We start from the raw sequence: 21,824 nt of genomic DNA, 5'->3' as shown, positions 1-21,824 counted from the left end.
CCGCTCTCCACAACGGGGGCGGGGGCAGGCCCCCACGGAGTCCACCTCGTGAAGGCGGGTCTCTTCAGATTCCAAAATGTCTGGAGGGTGTCGGATGTCGCCGCTCCGCGGTTGACATCCATCAGCTCCGAGCCGGCCACTGGTCATGCTCGTAGCAGTACCTCCACCGTATCGGCCGTCGCCTAACGCCTGGATGCGACCAGTGCAGCTCAGTGGAGTGTCCGGCCGCGCTATGCCGCGTGTGCCGAGAGGAGGCCGACACCCCGCGGCACGTCCTGCTGCGATGTCCGGCGCTGGCGGGGCGCCGCCTGGCACGAGTGGGCACTATTCACCAAACGGCGACCGACTTACGGGATGACAGCGTGGTGGTGGCCTTGGCCGCTGGCTACCGTGCCCAACTGAGCCACCTGGCTACGCCCCTCTAAGGGCCGGGGGGAACAACGACGACGACGACGAGCTGGTTGAGATACCTACTTGTAAAGAAAAAAGGTGATGTTTTGTTGTTGCCGTTGGTTCGATAGCATTGGAGCATGGTCATGCTATCGCTGTTGCGGGAAAGCAGTGTTTTTTTTTTGCGCTTAGATGCGATAAAATTCGTTAAGACGAATTTGGGGAGCCATGTTGTGAACGTGTCCCGTAACGTTGTTGTGATGCTGTCGAGGCTGGCAAGTTTTTTTCTTTTTGACGCTTTCAGGCGCAGTGTATGGTGGCTTTGCTAAGGACGCTGTAATTGTTTGGGATACTGCGACACAGAACTGCGCGCTGAACAGAGTTTTTACGGTCTTCAATGAACTACGCATACAAAGGCTGCCGTCTGTAGTCAGTAGAAATACATAGATTGAAAACTACATTCTCTGTGGCTACAACTGGTAGAAACAGCGGTGTCAATTTATGAAAATGGTTGGGGGGGGGGGGGCGACACTGGCAGATCGCGGCAACCTACATACCTCTATTTTTTTCTCCTCGGATTTCGGCCACTTTATTTTGAGGTACCGAGAAAAAAAATTAAAAAAATAAAATAAAATAAAATAGGACATTAGCAGGGAAAGCCTCTGTACAGACCAACTGGAGATGCTCACTGAGTACTATCTGTAACATCTGTAGGTATACCGTTATAAGATATATGAAACACGGTCATTCAGCTCCAGCTGTAAACACCGAGTGGCACCTGCATTATATTCAAATGATAGGCATATCTCCGCGGCAGCGTTTAGCATTGGCGGCAGCACGAATTCATTGATTTTGCGAACTAGTTACATTCCGCACCCCACAACAATCATGTCATTCAACGTTATGTATGCTATTGTCTCCTTTTAATGAACGGAAAGATATACGTACCCTCTTCGCGAAGTACTTCCGTATATCCATGTTCATTTGCAACACGGTATATAGAGAACTAAATTTCAATACGGGGGGCAAATCAAAACATTTTCGACCTCTCACAGAAAGGACGACGGTGAAAACAGGGCGCCTGGGGCGATTTGATCAAGGCTCTTGAAATTCACTCGTGACAATCAGCCTCTACAAGGCGAGGAGAGGAGAGGAGAACTTCGTAATAGTCACGTGACTAATTTGCCCTCCGGCGCCCTGTTTTCACCGGCGTCCCACAGAAATCCAAGCAGAAGCTCGACGCGGTTTTGCGCTTCGCCAAATTCGCTGCGTGTTATGGTAATCCGTGGTGAAATAATTGTTACCAAATCGAGGAAAAAACTTGACGAACATGGAAATTAACGTATGTCGAAGAATGTCTAACGTTGCATGGATATAGGTATTGCCTTAGTGCGCAAATCTGAAAAAAACATTGGGGGGCCGAACTAAGGATTGGGGGGGCCGAGGGCCCACCAAAAGTATACAAATTGACACCAGTGGGTAGAAACGAGATGCAGTAAGTCCACATCCAAAGGTGTGGGTTTGTGTGCGTAGGATCAGGAAATTGGTTTTTGTGCATAATTCCAAGACCCACATTTTATATTCATCATCATCATCATCAATTTATTATGCGTCTTTTTCAGACAATACACATACACATTTCACTTTCCAATAAACACACAAGCAGTACAGATACTGCATGTAGGACGATGAACACAACACTAAAAACGCAATTGCAAAGCACATTAACAAGTCAACACATTTGTGAAAAAAACCTATGAGCACAGAAGCCTCACGAGACGACGGGACATCACTGTCTGGCTGGAATATAAAAGGAATCTGAGCGAATCTACTACACCGTCGCTGTCGATCGCGCTGCCTATGAAGCTATGGTCCACATGACCCCTCACAGCATCGAGCACGTTTTGAAAAGAACAGTTTAACAGTTTGTATGCCAGGTCCAGAAATGTTCCGTGCAATTGTCTAGGCTCGGTAGCTAAAACAGCCAGCTCTCGTATCATAATGTGTTTCAGTCGGTGTTGGTGGCTGCGGAATATACCCGATAAGGCTAGCAGCACCGCTCGTCTGAGCCGCTCATGTATTCTCGGGATACCTAAAGCTGCAAGCAAAGCAGAATGATGAGCGTATTTGGATAATCCGAGGGCAGCTTTTATGCACCGAGATTGCAGGCCATCCAGATCGTCAACATCACACGAGCGAAGGGGGACTGTTTGACATCCGAAAGTTAGGGCAGGGATGACCACAGTTTTCCAAAGAAATGTAATTTTGCGTTCCGAACGCAAAATGTTTTTCTATGTATCCGGCGCGGCAGCGAAGTTACCAAATGCGGCAGCGTTTTAGCGGGAAGCCGCCGCCAGGGGTCGGGCGGGACCTATGAGCGCTCGGCGGCGGCCGCCGCGGGGAGCGGTCAAGGCCCTAAAGGAGCGGTCACTTTTTCCTCAAACCTCGTTGGGTTCGGATATCAAGATTCACGTAAGTGCCAACGGTTGGTCCGTTGCTGACTTATTGAGGCAGTCTGTTGCGTTACTAACGTATGGGTAAGCATGTTTGTGCTTACTATTGTTGTTGATTAGTGTTGGCTTCGGATGAGTCTGATACCATAAGTCAATCTCTCCTTTTCTTTTGGTAGTGTCCAGCAGGATAAAGTTTGTTATTATTTTCAGCTATCGAATATCCCGAGTATCTATAATGTTGCCCTGCCGATTGATAAACCGTTTAGGACGCGGGGGCAACCGCACCACCAAGCGAGCCGCCGGGCGCGGGTCAACGGCCGTCCATGCCCGCGGGCTATTGGCGGTCTCGGCCCCGAGGGGCAAAGGGTACGTCCGGTTGGTGCGGGCGTTAGTGCATACGCTAGGCAGGGTAGCCGGCTACCAGCAGGTAGCTGAGCGACACAGACACCGATCTGCCAGGAACGCATTCAATAATCAGTCATGTAATTATAGCGCCTACCCCATGCTATCCTGCCCGAAGCTTCCTTCTTGGGCCTCTGACGCTCTTGAGTGTCGGGGGTGGCGTTTTGCGCTGCGTGCGTTGTTCACGTTCTGCGCCGCGCCAGCCGGCGGCAATTTGCGTGTTTTCTCCACGCTGTGCACTGTGTGTGCCTGATGCTATATGTACTAGCACGCTCACAGACCTAGGGGAGGGTGCAGGTCGGTTCAATTTAACCGACTCTGCTCTGCCCCGATGTGCCCTTTTCCGCGTTAAAGGCGGCGGCGCGTCTGTTCTGGTTCTTCTGTTCAGTGGGAGCTTGCCTTGTTGCAAGCGTGCGATTTCTCTGCATACACCTGGTGCAGCAGAGTTTACTCCGGGGGGAAAAGTGCCACGTTTCAGTGGATACTTGACGGGGTCGGCGTACTTTTTTACCGTCGACTGGTGTCGAGCTGTACTCTAATACGGAGCGAGCTCGCAGTATTGGCGGGTTATGATATGCGTCGTACCCAGCGTCTTCCCCATCCGTGACCTGTCCCAGCTGGGCTAGGTCGCAGGCGAATACCATGTACCATGGCCGGTGTCGAGCTGTACTCTCTACGAGAGCGAGCTTGCGGCTAAGCGTTACCTGGGCGTCTGAGGCCACAATATCGCCCCTGAACGGCCGTGTCGGCTCCATGCATGTCTTCCGGCGGGGACACTGCCACGTTTAGAATTAATTATGTACTGTTGCATTTTTCCGCATTGCAGCAGACGTTTTTTGTGTCTCTGCCCGAAAGGACAATAGGGCACACACTAGCAGACTGTTCGTGTTGCAGGTGGGCATGCTTCTTGTATTAGGAGACAGTTTCGTTCGGCGCATGGCTGGCCGGCCCAGCGCGTACAACGCGCAGATTACTTTTCTGGGCCGATCTGGCGCCAGAATTCAGGACGAGACGTTCCGGCGCTGGGCCATCCAGGAGGTCGCCTACAAGCGCCCGGCGGCCGTCCTCCTGGTTATTGGAGGCAACGACCTAGCGAGGCCGCAGTTTCGACAGCGTCAGCTCCTCGCCGCCTTCGCCGAGCTCACGGCGGGGGTTCTGGCGGCTGGGGCCGACGTGGTATTTATGCTAGCCATCCCACCGCGCACGGCCTGCCGGCCGCAGGACGCCTCTGTCGGTCAGCACCGGGCTAGGCGCAAGCTGGCCAACCTGGCGCTGCGGCAGCGGTTCCGCGTGGAGCCTGTCCGCTGCCTGCCCGGCCCATACCCGGACGGCTTCCTAGGCCCCGACGGGGTCCACCCGTCCGAGGCCGGCTAGCGTTGGCTCACTGAGGTCGTCCGCGGCTGCAGCCAAGCGTAGTGTGGCCAGAGCTAGTCGGGGCGGTGTCACTTTCCTAATATACTTACCCCGGCTAAACATGCGTTTCCTTTTTCTTCATTATCTGTCAAGTTGCGGGGCCAGGTCGGCCGCACGATATCTCGCAATTTTTGACTGCCTACGACAGGATTATTCGTCACGACACAATACGGTTTTGTACCTTTTGCATCAGTTATAGGTTGTTATTATATTCGCGATTATAATATCAATGTCCCTAGCGATATGTAAACGAGACATCGCACTGATGACTGCACGCTGAGTGTTTCATAGGTGACCAAGGCCGGCCATTCCCCCTCTCCCCCCCCCCCCCCCAACACTGCTTCCTCCCCATCTCGCGTGAGCCAACGGCTGCAGCACTGGCCGCTTACAAGGTGCCCATGTTCTCTTTCTCTTTCATGCGGAGGCGGGAGCCCGCCATGGACGGGCAAGGCGCAGAGCTGCCCAGACAGATGCGCGGCCGACGGTCGGCCCCGTCCGCACCCAGCGGCACGCTGGCAACATCGACGCGTCGAAGGTCGGCCACAGCAGATGTCACGCCGGCCGCCACAACGCGCAGCAGCCCGCGAGCGTCGCCGCGCGAGAGGCCGGCGACGTCGAAGCGTGGTAGACCGGCCACCTCGGCGCGCGGCAGGCCAGCTGTTTCAGCACAACGCAGGCAGCCAACCGCAGCTCCAGGCCGAGAGGAGACGGCTGGCAGCAGGCGGGCGTCGTCTGTGCGCGGCGGACGTACTTCTTCCGCGCGCGGCAGGAGGGCGGCTTCGGCTTCGGCAACGGCTGCAGCGGCTACGACTTCCGACCGACCCGTAGCTGGGAATACCGCTCTGCAGGACTCGGCGGTGGCGGGCGAGCTACGCGGGATGGTGACGCAGCTAGTACAAGACGCCCTCCGCGCCACTTTACCGGGGATGGCGGGCCCATCGTCCATCAGCATGAGCCCCGACCACGCGCAGCAGGCAATGGACGTCCTCCCCGCAATGGACGCCAACGACGCAGACGAGAACGCCAACCCGCCGCCACACGCGCCGCCGCTGCCCGGCGGCATGGCGCCAGGTATGAATGAGTTAGGGGTCGACCTCACCATACCTGCTACTACCCGGAATGCCATTGTCGCCCATAAGTTTGTGGACCTCGGCACACTACTCCATTCTTCCGACGGCGAGGAGTCGACCACGTTTGACCTGATAGATGGGCGACTTCGCCCGAGACGTACAGCGCGAGCCATCACGTCTTTCAGCAGCTGGGTGACAGCATTCCTGCGCTTTGCGGGAGTCTATCTCACTGCTCACCCTGCCGACGCCGGTGGGATAATCAAACATATGCAGCAGGTGAGCATGCTCCAGGTGCCTGGGCTCGGCAATGCATGGCGGGAATTCGACGAGAGATTCCGGCGCGCCAGGGAGCTGGCCCCTCAGGCCTATCCCTGGGGGGTAACCGCCCCAAACTCGGCTCTATGGCTCAGCGCCATGGGACAGGGCATCGGGGGAGCGGCGAGGGCTCCGCCAGCACCGGCGCGCGCCAACGGCGGGGGGCAAACATTTCGAGTCTGCTACGGCTTCAACAGCCCCAACGGATGCCGCCGCGACAATTGCACTTGGCTGCACAGGTGCCGTATCTGTCGCGGGCCCCACCCCGGGCACGCGTGCCGGCGCTCCAGCTACAGGCGGGGCCCCGCCGGCCGCGGCGTCGCAGCCAAATCCGAGCGTAAATAGTCTGCGACAAGTGGCGCGATCCTTTCAGCCGCGGGTCCCCCATGACGTACCCCAGGACTTGCTGCTGGGTTATGATCCTGCTATAGCCGCCCGGCTAGTCCAAGGGTTCGCAACTGGCTTCTCGCTCGGTTGCGAGGCGGTCCCAGTCGGGGATTGGGTGATAAATTTGCGATCTTGTGAGGAGGCACCGCAGGTCATTGATCGCTACATTGAGTCAGAACGCGAAGCTGGTCGTATCGCGGGTCCGTTTCCTATTCCATCCCCGTGGATCCGGAAATTTTCGCCGATTGGGCTCATTCCGAAAAAATCGCCTGGCACCTATCGCGTCATTCATCACTTGTCCTTTCCGTTCGGCAACTCAGTCAATGATTATATCCCTCGAGAGCGCACTGCTGTGAGCTATGGCTCCATCGATCAGGCTGTACAGCTTATCAGTCAATTTCAATCTCCTTACCTGGCCAAAACTGACATAGCGAGCGCCTTTCGCATGATTCCGGTCAGCCTGTCAGACTGCCCCCTGCTCGGGTTCCGCTGGAGAGACGCCGCTTTTGTCGATCTAGCGCTGCCAATGGGCTGCAGTTCAAGCTCCAGCATCTTCCAATGCTTCAGTGACGCGCTGGTGTGGATGGCTCAGACACATTTCCAAGCGGGCCCCATCGTGTCTGTGCTGGATGATTTCCTATTCATTGGTGAGTCTCAAGCTGCCTGTGCAACATCTCTGGCGGGTTTTAAGGAGCTATGCCGCCAGCTATCTGTGCCCCTCCGTCCCGACAAGACGGTGGATCCTTGCCAGTCGCTATGCTTCCTCGGCGTCGAGCTCGACGTGGCCACGAACGAGCTGCGGCTCCCCCCGGACAAAGTCGCCCGTACTATTGCCGAGCTCAACCTGCTGCTTCGGCGCAAGAAAGCACTGCTTCGAGAAGTGCAGGCATGTATCGGGCGGCTCAACTTCGCGTGCATAGCGGTGCCGCTGGGTAGGCCCTTCCTTCGGCGTCTGTCAGACCTGTGCATAGGCGTCCGCCGGCCGCACCACCGTGTTTCTATCAACCGTGCGGCTCGGCTGGACATGCGTGCATGGCTCGATTTCCTGTCTCACTTCAACGGGCGTTCCATGCTTGTTGGCCGACGCTGGCGCTCCGGCCCTCTCCTCCGTCTTGAGACTGACGCTTCCGGCGCATACGGGCTCGGTGCAATATGTGGCTCCGCCTGGCTCATAGGCACGTGGCCACAGGAGCTCAAGCAGCTGGATATCGCGGTCAAAGAGCTCATTGCAGTGGTGGTAGCCATCTATGTATGGCGGTCCGTGTTTGCCCACCGCTGTGTGCAAATCCGCTCAGACAATGCTGCTGTTGTAGAATGCATCAATTCACAATCTTCCCGCTCCCCGGCTATTATGATTTGGATACGTAAGTTGTTCGTAACGGTGGTTTTGAATGACATTTTAGTTAGTGCTAGCCACGTCCCTGGTATCACGAACTGTGCTGCTGACGCCCTCTCTCGGGGTCTGGTCCAGGAGTTCCGGGAGAGGCGACCGGCGGCTCATGCCCGGCCGACAGCATGGGACTGGTCGGCCTTCGGCATCAGCACGCCGTCTCCGCGCTGACTGCTGCGGCGCTAGCACCGTCAACGGCCGAAGCATATCGGCGCGTCTGGGCCCAAGTGCAGCTGTTCACTCGCCGCACACCAGTCAACGTTTTTCCCATGTCCGTCAGCGAGCTGGCTGATTTCCTGGGTGCCCGGTTTGAGGCTGGTTGCAGCTCCGCCACCCTCGCCAGTGCCGCCTCTGCTATTGCGTACGGCCACCGCATACGCGGCTTGGAGAATCCCACGTCAGACTTCCGAATTCACACCCTCTTGGCTGGCGCCAAACGGCTACGGCCGGGACAAGACCGGCGACTGGCCGTCTCCATCGGCGAATTAAAGCGGTTGTCTGCGGCGCTGGACAGTGTCCCGCTGGATCCCGTTGGCCGGGCCGCCGCTCGCGCGGCCTTCTCATTGGCCTTTTTCGCCATGCTTCGGCCGAGCGAAGTGTCTCTCGGGTCAGATGGGCGCCATACCATTCGCGTAGGCAATGTTCACATCAGGGCCGGTCGGATGGAAGTAGTGATACCCTCTTCCAAAACATCGGTGGACCCTTCACATATATGGCTGGTCGCCCGACCGGACGTCTCAATCTGTCCAGTAGCGGCTATGGCCAATTTTCTGGCCGTGCGAGGCAACAGCCCCGCCGGGGAGGTGCTATTCATCGATGGGCAGAGACGGCCTTTCACGTCCCGCATGCTCACTCGTATAATCAAGCAGGCGGGACGGATCGCCAGGCTTGACCCGGCTCGCCTCTCCGGTCACTGTTTCCGGATCGGCGGTGCAACGCACGGAGCGGCACTGGGGATGTCGGAGATGCAGCTGGCTCAAGCCGGCCGCTGGACGTCAGTGACGGCTATGCGCCGTTACGTCCGGCGCTCGGTATCACTCACTGCTCAGTACCACTCCGGCGGATCGCACGGTTTAGACACCGGCAGTCGGCCCGCGCGGGCGGAGCCTCAGTCTGTGCTGGGTTCTCTGCCGTTTCGTATCGATAGGGGCCCTTGTTGGACTTTAAGCGGTCCGGACGGTGAGCCAGGGTGGCAAGGAAGCTAAAGGGCGTCGTTAGGGCGAGCGGTGCCTCCAATTCTCCGCAAGGGGTCCCTCGCGGTCTGGCCCTGTGCCAGTGAGCCCGAGGGGCTTCCGAGGGGCTATCAGGGTCGGCCGCAGTGCCGTTAGTTATTAAGTTACGCGCACAGAGTCCCCTCGCGGTCTGGCCGCAAGTGCCAGTGAGCCCGAAGGGCTATCAGGGTCGGCCGCAGTGCCGTTAGTTATTAAGTTTAGCGCGCAGAGTCCCCTCGCGGTCTGGCCGCAAATGCCAGTGAGCCCGAGGGGCTATCAGGGTCGGCCGCAGTGCCGTAGTTATTAAGTTAAGCGCACAGACTCCCTCGCGGTCTGGCCACAAGTGCCAGTGAGCCCGAGGTGGTCCTATGCTTGCCAAAAAGGGCAATACACGAGTAGCCGCGAGGAGATCCCAGCGGTTTGGCCTGTGGCCAGCGTTATTGTGGTGCTCATGTTGGATAGGGTTCAAGTTGGTTTTGTTCAGATTTTTTTTTTTGCCACCTGCGGTTAGGTTGGTCAGTCGATTGGTTTTGTCCCCGGTTCCCGGTCCGTCGAGAATTCGCTGCGTATTGCTGGCTGTATACGTGCCTTACTGCAATACATATATCTCAGGTTCATTTCAATTTTTCCTTCGCGGATTCGGGTGGGGGTTATGGGCATTTTGGACCCTCACCCAAAGACCAATGCAATATGACAATACAGTCCCGAAACCACTAACATCGGTCTTTGCTAGCGCGAAGGTTATATAGAAATGTAATTTTGCGTTCCGAACGCAAAATGTTTTTCTATGTATCCGGCGCGGCAGCGAAGTTACCAAATGCGGCAGCGTTTTAGCGGGAAGCCGCCGCCAGGGGTCGGGCGGGACCTATGAGCGCTCGGCGGCGGCCGCCGCGGGGAGCGGTCAAGGCCCTAAAGGAGCGGTCACTTTTTCCTCAAACCTCGTTGGGTTCGGATATCAACACCGCCCACCACCCCGCCTTCGCCTCAGTGTCACACTATTAATGCAACGAATGCTAGTAATGCGTTGTTATCATTGTTTGTTCTACCTACACCTTTATACTGTCGGTTCATGCGTTGCTGCACGACTGTTATGTACAGTGTACACCTACATGTTATGCGATGTATATGTGTATCGGACTGTATGTTCAAGTGTGGGCATTTTGGACCCTCACCCAAAGACCAATGCAATATGACAATACAGTCCCGAAACCACTAACATCGGTCTTTGCTAGCGCGAAGGTTATATAGAAAGACTTTATCTGAAGGCGATAGGCAGTCACTGAGCATTCCAGCAGGAGTCAGTCCGTAGAATGCTCCACGAGCCCGACTAACACGGTGCTGTACATGAAGTGACCCGGCTAGATCCGCTGACAATGTGACACCTAAATGTTCGGTCACTGCTCGTACAGCAAGCTGCTGACCAGATAGGTGCCAGACGGGGAGCGCAGACAAAAGTTCAGCACCAAATACAATACAATGACTTTTGGTTTTTATCGGATCTACATGAACGAATTCAAGCCTCCAAAACCCTGCGAATTGATCAACTATTTCCAAAAGTTTACTTAGGTTTCCCGCATTGGTAGAGAGCAGCATCAAATCATCTGCGTAGCACACGGCAGGAACATGGTAGCCAAACATGAAGGATCCGCACAAGCTAACATCAAGTAGACTTAAGAGAGGCTGAAAGAAAACATTTGCAAACGCTGGCGATAAAATGGCCCCCTGTCTCGTTCCTCGCTTGATGTCAAAACAACTCGACATATGGTCAGCATAAGTTACGAAAGCCTTTAGACGTCTATACCACACTGTGACCAAATGCCAGGACCGGGGGCTCAGGAACTTCTCTAGGCGAAAAAGTAGACCATCATGCCAAATTTTATCGAAATATTTCCTCGCATCTAAATTGGCTGCAAACACTGGAGAACCTCTCTGACTGTGCCACTGCGCGGTTTCAGTAACAAGCATCGTTGCCTCGATAGTACTACGGTTCTCTAAAAACCCAAATTGTAGATCACTGGGAGAGAAAGATTCGGTCAGCTCACTTAGTAAAAGACACTCTAGTAACTTCGACATAGTAGTAGTGAGAGATATCGGCCTGTAATTGTCCAAGCAATCTCGATTCAAACCTGACTTCTTTAGGATGGGTCTCACAACACTAACAGAAAAGGCGTCAGGGACCGATAAAGTGGCGTAACATGCAGTGAGGAGACGGCCAATCGCAACCAACAAAGCTTGTGATCTACCATACAATAGATGCTCCACTGTTACGTGGTCTATCCCCGGAGCAGCACCTCGCTTTAACTGCTGGATCAGGTCACATACCTCATCTGGGGTAACAATACGGATCTCGGCAGAGTCACAACCAGCGGAGAAGCGAGTGGCAACAGCGTCACATATCAGCTGTTGACCAGGGCTCAACTGTGAATCGTCATCCTGGCTGATCGATCCAAAGTGGTCGGCGAAGTCGTCCACAGTAAGATTACTGCATCCATGCTGCCCACCTCTTCTCGCAGCGTTAACACGACGCCAGAATGCACTAACATTACGATCACGCCGAAGACTGTGAAGAAGGCGCGCTTCCTCATCTATCCTGCCCCGTGAAGCAGTTTTACGGGCGCAGCGGTATGCACGGCGAGCCTCACAATAACACGCGTAAACAACGCTGTTCACAGGGCGGCCACAATCTGTCCATAATCTAAACCAGAAGCGAGCCTTATCACGAGCGCTGGAGACCCTTGGAGTCCACCAGCTTTTAGGAGAACGCCTTAGTTTAGCACAGCCCGACGCCCGGGCCGCAGCATGGATAGCATTAGTGATGTGCATATCCAACTCGTTCACATCGGTGAGCTCCGGTGTCATCTGCACGTTACTAGCAAGGTATGCCGACAAGTGCGTCTCAAGTGCAGACTTATACATTTCATTGCGGCTATTGCAATCCCAATTTAGAACATCAGGACATCCATTTTTAACTGGGATACTTTTGCTTGATGGTGATGAGGGTTTCTCACCACGTAGGGCAAGTCGCATATAGCAGCTAAGAGGCAGATGAGGGCTTAGGTTCTCCTCTGAAGGCGGCACAATGTCGCATGATATCACTGACCGAAGAACATTTTTTGGCACAATGATATGGTCAATGTGAGTACGAGAGCTACCACGCTGGTATGAGAAGGAGACAGATTGTGTAAATTGAAATTCAGCTACGGAGAAATCATGCTTATCAAGAAGCTCTTGCAGAATGCTGCTAAACAACGAGAACCCACGGAACTCATACCAGCGGGTCGGACGCGCATTAGCAGCCAGTCTCGGCAAGGCACAGTTAAAATCACCCACAAGAGCAACAGGAGAACAGGAGCCAAGTGCAGTGATAAGAGCATCAAGCTTACTGACAAGATGAGAAAATTCATCTAGATTCTTCCGGAAAGAATCCCAATAGGGCATGTAACAGCCGAATACTGTCAACCTCGGTCCTAGCGTATCACTGATTTTAACACCACAGAGGCGCTCATCTCCACAGTCTATCTCGTCATAGCGTACCCCAGGGCGATTGCGGCAAATCATAGCAACGCCGCCATGACGGCGTCCGGCGCCCGCACCAGGAGGAAGATCCATGGCGAACTTTTCCATCACTATACAAGCATATGAGCAGCAGGTATTGACATAACCAGGAAGATAGCACTCCTCGGAGCGGGACATCCACGTTTCTGCAAGAAATACTACGTCATGTGCTTCAATGAGCTTACAAACATAGGGCAGGGCAGTCATCAGACACTCGCAGTTGTAGGTGGAAATTGATACCGTATCATTAACTGCCAAAGGACGCATATTGCCGGTAGTATTATCTACTCCACTAACATTGCTACCGCCTGGAATCGTGCTACCGTGCGCCAACTTACTAGAAGTGGAGTGTGTTCCGGTTAAACATGAGACTCGTCTCGTCTCCCGTCTCCCGATGTTTCAGTCTCCCGATGTATTAAGTGTTGCTCTTATCCATTGCAAAAATTTCAAAGCAACCTGTCACTAAATGTAGCTATCGCAGGCATTGAAACATTTTATGAGGTGAGATCACTTGACATGACATGGTGACCTGACATTGAGTGACCTTGGTCTGCGATTTTCACATGGGCAAAAAAAAGATGCATGATGAGGCGAGCCAAAATAGCAGGGGGTGTTACCCCCTTTCCAGCAGGGTGCGGGTAGACTATAGTTGCAGTACACACAGCATCCTACAGTACAGTTGTCTTCATTGACAGTTGAAAGTTTTGTATCCAATATTGGACCAAATAGGAAGCCACTTACCTTCAGCCTTGACTATGATCTCCCGGCTATCACCGATCTGGGATGGCAGCTCAGGCTTGATGTTAACAGCATCCCTACAACTGTGAAACACAACATATCACTTGAAGCAGAGATCAAGCTGGAACTGTGGAGCATCATGTTATCATCAGTAGTTACTAATATGTACTAATTAGTTAATAGTCCAGCTAATATTTTGACTGTGTAGTTAAGAGCGCCCAGCTATGCCTTATGTCAAACTCTAATGACAAGAATCAGCAGTATTTGTAAAGATAGGGTCCCAACTACAATTGTGGTGCTGTTGATACAAATATGCAACACCAGAAATTTTAGGTTGTAGGTTGTATTAGGTTGCAGGTTTGTAGGTTTTCTATTTTGTAGGTTGGTAGGATGTCCATCAAGACAGCCCATATTCAGCCCAGATTCAGCCCGGATTCAGCTCATATTTGGGACACCTCTGATCAAGCTGAAACTTGCACACAATAGAGGCTTTGACATGTACGATCCACAGCCCGAGCCGTTCGGTGTCACACCCAGCCGTTTGACCTACAGAGGTCAGCAAAGGTCACGTGGCCCAAATTTGCACAGCAGATTGTGGCCCACCCAGTAGAGCTAGAGCGCTAAAAATGCCACCAATAGACTCGCCAGCATCTAATCTTACTTTCCCAATACCCATTTGACCTCTCGAGGTCATGCGATGACCTAAGGACATTTGTGGGCTATGTCGAAAATACACTTGCACAGCAGTTCTCGAGTAGAAGGATTGACCGAACTCCAAATCAAAGCACATCATCGGGTAGTCCATAGGTCGTAGTAACTTTCCTTAAAAACCGCTTCTCGATATGTGACCCCGTTTGACCTCGGCAGGGCAAAATGTACAAATAAACGACACTCCATGCGTCTCAGCCCGGATTCAGCCCAGATTCGGGACACCTCAGATCAAGCTGAAACTTGCACACAATAGAGGCTTTGACATGTACAATCCACAGCCCGAGCCGTTCGGTGTCACACTCAGCCGTTTGACCTACAGAGGTCATCAAAGGTCACGTGGCCCAAATCTGCACAGCAGATTGTGGCCCACCCAGTAGAGGTAGAGCGCTAAAAATGGCATCAATCGACTCGCCAGCATCTAATCTTACTTTCCCAATACCCATTTGACCTCTCAAGGTCATGCGATGACCTAAGGTCATTTGTGGGTATGTTGAAAATACACTTGCACAGCAGTTCTAGAGTAGACGGATTGACCGAATTCCAAATCAAAGCACATCATCGGGTAGCCCATAGGCCGTAATAACTTTCCTTAACAACCGCTTCTCGATATGTGACCCTGTTTGACCTCGGCAGGGCAAAATGTACAAATAAACGACACTCCATACGTCTCAGCCCGGATTCAGCCCAGATTCGGGACACCTCAGATCAAGCTGAAACTTGCACACAATAGAGGCTTTGACATGTATAATCCACAGCCCAAGCCGTTCGGTGTCACACCCTGCCGTTTGACCTACAGAGGTCAGCAAAGGTCACGTGGCCCAAATCTGCACAGCCGATTGTGGCCCACCCAGTAGAGCTAGATCGCTAAAAATGCCGCAAATCGACTCGCCAGCATCTAATCTTACTTTTCCAGTACCCATTTGACCTCTCAAGGTCATGCAATGACCTGAGGTCAATTGTGGCTATGTTGAAAATACACTTGCACAGCAGTTCTCGAGTAGAAGGATTGAAAGAATTCCAAATCAAAGCACATCATCGGGTAGCCCAGTGGCGTATCCAGGATCTTGAAAAGGGGGAGGCCAAACCTGCTCAAGGGGCCCCACCCTTACCTTAGGGGCCTCAGTAGTAGCGTACTTAACCCACGCCCAGGTGCGGTTCTTTGCCACTTTCGTCATGTGAGGGAGCCTTTTTACGCACACAGGCAATCTAAAAAAGAATGTTAAAACGTAAAAACATCGATATTGATAGCTCTATAGAGACCAATTTATTTCAGCAGTAGGCATACAGTTTTTTTTTTTTTGCTTTAGCTTTCGCTATAGGGTCACCAGAGATTATCAAAAGCAAATTGTTTTTGTCATTTTTTTTAAAGATTGTAACACTTTTCAAAGGGCAGATGTCAATCTTTTAGTGTCTTGTGCTGGTTGAACTTGGGTTGAGCTCTGATCTAGACTCTGATGGCTCTATGTCCCCCACATTGGCCTCACTCCGACCTCTGAAGGCTCATTCTGGCCTCTGAAAGCCCCACACTGGCAACAGAGTGAACCACGCTGGCCTCCGGGCCCCATAATGGCCTCAGGAGACCCATGCTATGGCTGACCTCACAGGGCCTCCGCTGGCTTTTGGGAGCCTTTGAGTCAGTCTCTGATGTCCCTATGCCGCTCTCGAACCCACGCTGGTCTCTAGAAGCCCATGATGCCTCCTGAGGGTCCCACGCGTTTTGAGTACCGCGCCGCGGCGCTGTTAAATAGCCTCCCACCCCAGGTAGTGCAGCTGCCACCTGCCAGCTTCGCCCGGTCTGCCAGGGCCGCGCTGATTGACTAATCCCCGCTGCGCCGCTGACGAGTCTGTTTAGTAGTAGACAAGGCATGCCGCCAATAGGTGGACGATCTGTTTGTGCTTATGTATATATATTGTTTGCCTTATGTACATATGTAGATGATTATTGTCGCGACCCCCATCGATGGATGACTGTCGTCTAGTGCTGAGTGTTCTTCCCCCTGCCCGCATGATTGTTACCCATTATACTCGGATCTAAGCCGTAATCGCCACGCCATATGTGGAAGGCTTTTGGTGTCAATACATACATACATACATACACGCTGGCCTTTAACCCTCGCCTGTATTGGTGTATGTAGTGTCGTATGAACTGACGCTGGGCCGACGCGGCCGGCAGCCGGCGGCCGGCGTCGAGCCGGCCGCGTGGGGAGGCCGGCGGCCGACCTGCCCCGCGGCGGTCACGTGGGCAAGGTGACGCCGGCTGGCCGTGGCCCGGCCGGGGGAGAGCTGGTGGAGCGCCGGTCAGCGACGGACGCTCTTGCGTGGCTGATCTGTAACTGCATTTATCGTTAGCTAAGTCATTGTTCTGTATTATGTGAGCAATATATAGCAAGTGGCGACGAGTCAAGAACGCCGCAGTTGAAGATGTTCCAACCGTTATCACTGCCGGAGTACCTGGCCCGGCCGGGACAGCGTCCCGGGAGCTGGAAGTCGTGGTATGAAGACTTCCTGGTGTTCGCCGAGGCCAACGGCTGGTCTGAGTGGTCCGACAGCCGGAGGACAGCGCTCCTGATGGCGGCCGTCGGCGCCGAAGCTCGCCGTCTGTACCGGGCCGCAGCTTCCGATGACAGGCAAGCCTTCAAATCTGAAGTAAGTGAGGAGGGGGGACCATCTGTGGACCCTGTGATGTCATCATTTGACAAGGCGGTGGCAGTTCTCAATCATCTGTTCCAGTCTGACACTGATATTCGGTCTGCCCGCTTACGGTTCCGTAACATTGCCCAGGGACCGGAGGAGTCTAATGTCATATATTTGGCGAATCTTCGTGGAGCTGTTGAAGCTTGCAATTTTGGTGATCTCTCCGATGAGATGCTCCGCGACAGATTTATTGAAGGGTGTCGCTCGGACCAGCTCCGTGATAAACTCATCATGACTGATGCTCTGTCTCTGTCCCAGTTGGCTGAGATAGCTGAGGCGCATGACCGGGGGCTGCAACGCAAGTCGCTTCTGCACATGGCGGCTGGCACGTCTGCAGTACCCTCTGCGACAGTGGAAGTGGCCTTCACCGGCCGCAGGAGCGAAGCTAGCAGCAGCGGTGCGCCGCGTAAGCAGAAGTCGAAGCAGCGGCCGCCCAAGAAAGGTACGTGTCGTGCCTGTGGGATGAAGGGCATTGGGCAAAAGACAGTGAGTGTGCCGCCCGAAATCAGAAATGTTTCAAGTGTCATGCTGTTGGTCACTTCAGTAAATGTTGCCCCAGTCCTGGCAAGTCGGTTGCTGCAGTTTATGCCGTACAGATTTTGTCGGTGACCCCTGAAGATGTTCAGCATGTCGAGCGCCAACCGTCTCCGTATTATGATGCCGTCATTGATTGTCAGCGTGTACCGTTACTCGTGGATACTGGCTCGGCAGTCAGCATCCTTCCGGTGACCCTGTACAAGCAGCGCTTTGGACACATACCTCTTCGTCCTGCAGGTCGCCTGACTCAGTGGAACGGCAGCGACATCCGAGTGTATGGCAAGATGACTGTTGACGTCACGAGTGGCAGCCAGAGGTCTGTGTCCGCAGACTTCTACGTGGCGGACGGTCGTGTGCCGATCATGGGTCGAGATCTCCAGAGGCTACTGTCAGTCACTGTGAGCTGTGGCAGCACGATCAGTCGAGGTGAGGACCAGGTTCTCTTCAGCGACCAGGTTCTCCCTGCGATCAAAGGCTTCGTTCACAGGGTACGTCTGATGCCAGGAGCTGTTCCTGTTTCGACACGCCTGAGGACGCTACCCTATGCAGTGCGGCAGGAGGTCGGCGATCACCTGCTGCAACTGGAGTCTCAGGAAGTCATTGAACGTGTTCCTTGCGGGTCTTCACCCTGGTTGTCCCCCATCGTTGCTGTGAAGAAACGTGGAGGTCAGGGACTCAGGGTCTGCCTGGATTTGACAGAGATCAACAAAGCGATCATCGCGAACGGTCATCCTCTTCCAGACATGCAAGAGATTCTGGATCGTCTCCGGGGCGCTCAGTTCTTCTCCAAGCTGGATATGAAGTCAGCATATCACCAGCTGGAACTGCACGAGACTTCACGTGACCTCACCGCTTTTGTGCACGAGGGCCAGACTTGGCGCTACAAGCGGTGCTGCTTCGGCCTCCGAAGTCTGCCTCAGTGCTTTCAGAGGTTGATGGAGTCCATCCTGAGCGGCATCCCGGGGGTGCAGGTATACCTGGATGATGTCCTGGTCGTCGCGACAACGCGTGAGGAGCACGACAAGAGGCTCAACGAAGTCCTGAAGCGGTCGCGGGACTACAACATCACGCTGAATGAGAACAAGTGCCAGTTCGGCGTGACGTCACTCGAGTTCCTCGGGTTCATCGTTTCGGAGCTCGGCATTGAAATGTCGCCGGATCGCGTCCAAGGACTGCGCGACATGGATCGTCCGAAGACGCAGAAGCAGCTGCAGTCAGCTCTGGGCACCCTCTCATTCTACAGAAAATTCGTGCCCAACTTCAGCTCCAGAGTGGAATCTCTGCGGCGACAGCTGAGGAAGGGCGCTCCGGCCTTCAGTTGGACACAGGAGATGTCAGCTGCGCTAGAGGATGTTAAGTCCGCCATCTTGAGCTCCTCGGCTCTGGCGCCGTTCGATCCCAACCTGCCGACTTACGTCTCCACTGATGCGAGTGACGACGGTCTGGGGACGGTGCTTTCCCAACTTCATCCGGAGGGAGAGAGGGTTGTCGCGTTCGCCTCCTGCACGCTTAGCTCAGCGCAGCGGAAGTACAGCGTGACTGAGAGAGAGGGCCTGGCGTGTGTCTGGGCGTGCCAGAAATGGCGCCGGTACCTATGGGGTAAGGAGTTTGTCCTCCGTACTGACCATGCCTCTCTCAAGTCTCTGTTGGCAGCCAAGGGGATTGGTCGGGCCAGCATGCGGCTGTCCGGTGGGCAGTAAAGCTGATGTCCTACAGCTTCCAGGTTCAGCACGTCCAAGGGAAGGTGAACCAGGCAGATGGTCTCTCGCGTCTGCCTGGAAGTCAGGTGGAGGCTGAAGATGAAGAAATCCTGGTCGCTGCAGTGGAACAGCTTCCGCCGGCGGTGAGCTGTGACGACATCCGTGCGGCCGGTGAGGCAGACTGCGAGATTCAGGCTCTCATCGACCAACTTCCGCGACGCTGGCCTCGCAGCATCAAGGAAGTATCTGACATCCTGAAACCCTTCTTCAGGTACAGGAATGAACTGAGCACTGAGGATGGTCTGGTGCTTAGAGGTGATCGTATTATTGTTCCCTCTTCCCTCAGAGCTAATGTCACAACGTCTGCTCACAGCAGCCATCCTGGCATCGTGCGCACCAAACAGCGGCTACGTGCCATCTTCTGGTGGCCAGGGATGGACCGCCAGGTGGAAGAAGCCGTCAAGGACTGTCTGACCTGCTCAGCTGTCGACAAGACTACGAAGACGTGCCGCCCGCCACTCATCCCAGTTCCACTACCTCCCGCGCCGTGGGAAAAGGTAGGAATTGATTTTATTGGGCCTATGTCAGGTCCCGTGAGTCAAAGATACGGTATTGTGCTCACCGAATACTATTCGAAGTGGCCGGAGGTCGCTTTTGTTGGCGAGCCTAGCACCGACGCTGTGATAGATTTTCTCACATCCGTGGCATCCAGAGAGGGATGGCCCAAAGAACTTGTCAGTGACAATGGTACTCACTCCACCTCTCGAGCCTTCGCTTCGTTTCTTCGTGACCGCGGAGTTAAACACATCAAAGTATCACCGTACCATCCTGCAGGAGCAGGAGCGGTTGAACGATTTAACCGCAGTTTGAAGGCGTCTTTGCAGATAGCCGCCCAGCAAGGAGCAGATCGGCGGCGCACACCCAGCGGTTCCTGATGGTGTACCGCGCGACGCCTCACGCCACGACTGGGCGCAGCCCGTCAGAGCTCCTGCATGGCCGACAGCTGCGCACCGAACTTGAGAACGCGGTGTCTCGCAGCAGTGGCTCTGCACTCCACGCGGACGACAGCGAGGTTCGCGAACGAGTCTGCCAGAAGCAGAAGAAGATGAAGGAGCGTCACGACAGGCGTAGTCGTAAGCCAAACATCAAGGTAGGAGACACCGTTCGATATCGCCTGATGCCCAAGCCCCGTAAAGGTCAACCGCAGTTTTCCGAACTGTGTTTGGTGACGGCGCAGCGTGGACCGGTCTCGTTTGAGTTGGAGGGTGGGTTACGTGTTCATGCTGAACGCTTATCTCCATGCCGCGCTGCTGTCCGCAGGTCGACGATCCCGGCGCCGGCTGAACCTGTTGAGCCGTCGGTTCCGGGGCCGGTGCCCTCGTCGCCGCTGCCGCGTGCGCCGTCGGCGGGCTCGCCATCCGGTCCTCCGCTGTCGCCTTCGGCGCCCTCTGGATCGGCGTCGTCAGTGCCGCGGGCCGGTGCTGGAGCCGGCGCCGCTCCTCCGCCGGTGGTGGGGTGGCGCGGCGGCGACGGCGGCGACGCGTCGGCCGTTCCGGTCGCTGGAGACGAGGCCGGTGGCTGTGTGAACTATCGCACGCGCAGTGGTCGTGAAGTGCGGTGTCCTGTTCGTTTGGGAGGAGGAGAAATGTAAAGTTGTATGAACTGACGCTGGGCCGACGCGGCCGGCGTCGAGCCGGCCGCGTGGGGAGGCCGGCGGCCGACCTGCCCCGCGGCGGTCACGTGGGCAAGGTGACGCCGGCTGGCCGTGGCCCGGCCGGGGGAGAGCTGGTGGAGCGCCGGTCAGCGACGGACGCTCTTGCGTGGCTGATCTGTAACTGCATTTATCGTTAGTTAAGTCATTGTTCTGTATTATGTGAGCAATATATAGCAGTGTATTGTCAGCCGCGATCTAAAGCTTCGCGGAAAAACTAGCGTGTTGCCCGTGGCAAGAGGAAGCCGATGATACCCATTCTATGGTCCTAGGTCATCGGTTGACCTTCCAGGTCAGGTCAATGATCCAAAAGTCTGGAAAATCGGTACCTGTTAGAACGTTGTAAGGGGTGGCTGCTATGGGTTTTTTTCGGGGTGCTGATCACGAATATCATGTTAGTTATTGATCATAGATGATGTCTTCATGCATTTAGGCCAGGTCGGGTCAGGTCAGGTCAGGTCAACCAGTAAGAGTTTTTCCGGGTATTCGTAGTAGGTGGCAACCGCCTCTGACAGCTTCGTATCATGTTACGAAGGCACCAAAACTATTTCGTAAATGTTCAAATGGTTGCTAAATTCGAATTCAGCTCCAAAAACTAGCCTGAAAACTGTTAAGACTCGAAAAAGTGAACCGAGGTCATCAAAGGTCAATGACCTGACCTGGGTGACCTTGACACCCACCCTAATGCATGGGAGCAACATCATATCCCATGTTTGAACGCTTGAAACCACGAAAAGACTGCAAACGCGCGGCTAATGCGAGCCGACATACGCCGAATCGCGATTCCGGCCAAACATGGTCTCGAAAAGTAGGTCACACTCACAGGTCAAAGGTCATTAGAGTCAGGGTCATGAAATTTCCAGGGTAGGTGTAAAATTGATAAACGCGAGGGTACTGAAAGTTTTGTCGCGATTGGCCGCTTTTTACGCGAGTTATTTGCGAAAAACCGAGGGGGGTTCCGTTCGACCCCCTTCCTATATGGGCGAGGGTTAAGGGCCACTCCTACCTCAGGGGGCCCAAACATGCATAAGGTCTGAAGAGTGGCTGCCGAGGCCCTCGAGGTGGCCTGTAATGGCCCGACGCCAGCCTATGAAGGCCCGCGCTGGCTTCTGAGGGCCCAGCACCAGCCTCTGAAGTCTGAAGTCAG

The 21,824-nt window shown here is 54.5% G+C and overlaps 1 protein-coding gene and 1 long non-coding RNA gene across 6 annotated transcripts in view; one reads left to right on the top strand and one right to left on the bottom strand.

The window, feature by feature from the left end:
• Nucleotides 1–21,824, bottom strand: part of LOC122384613 (zinc finger protein 765-like) — a 100,669-nt gene that overhangs the window by 63,887 nt on the left and 14,958 nt on the right. For 3 of the 5 annotated variants that reach the window (XM_043372197.1, XM_043372196.1, XM_043372200.1), the window contains one exon: nucleotides 13,328–13,407. In XM_043372197.1, the coding sequence (XP_043228132.1) occupies nucleotides 13,328–13,407 (80 nt within the window). Of the gene's footprint in view, nucleotides 1–12,565; nucleotides 12,661–13,325; nucleotides 13,408–21,824 lie in introns of those variants that run through there. The other 2 variants (XM_043372198.1, XM_043372199.1) reach the window with 2 other exon arrangements.
• Nucleotides 16,664–17,539, top strand: LOC122384616. Its single transcript, XR_006257071.1, has 3 exons — nucleotides 16,664–16,681; nucleotides 16,988–17,171; nucleotides 17,504–17,539. It is a non-coding gene; the product is annotated as an uncharacterized LOC122384616 (long non-coding RNA).

The sequence above is a fragment of the Amphibalanus amphitrite genome, unplaced genomic scaffold (assembly GCF_019059575.1).
Source record: "Amphibalanus amphitrite isolate SeventyFive unplaced genomic scaffold, NRLGWU_Aamphi_draft 000194F_arrow, whole genome shotgun sequence".
Classification (NCBI taxonomy): Eukaryota; Metazoa; Arthropoda; class Thecostraca; order Balanomorpha; family Balanidae; genus Amphibalanus; species Amphibalanus amphitrite.
This window is presented reverse-complemented; position numbering and strand designations above follow the sequence as displayed.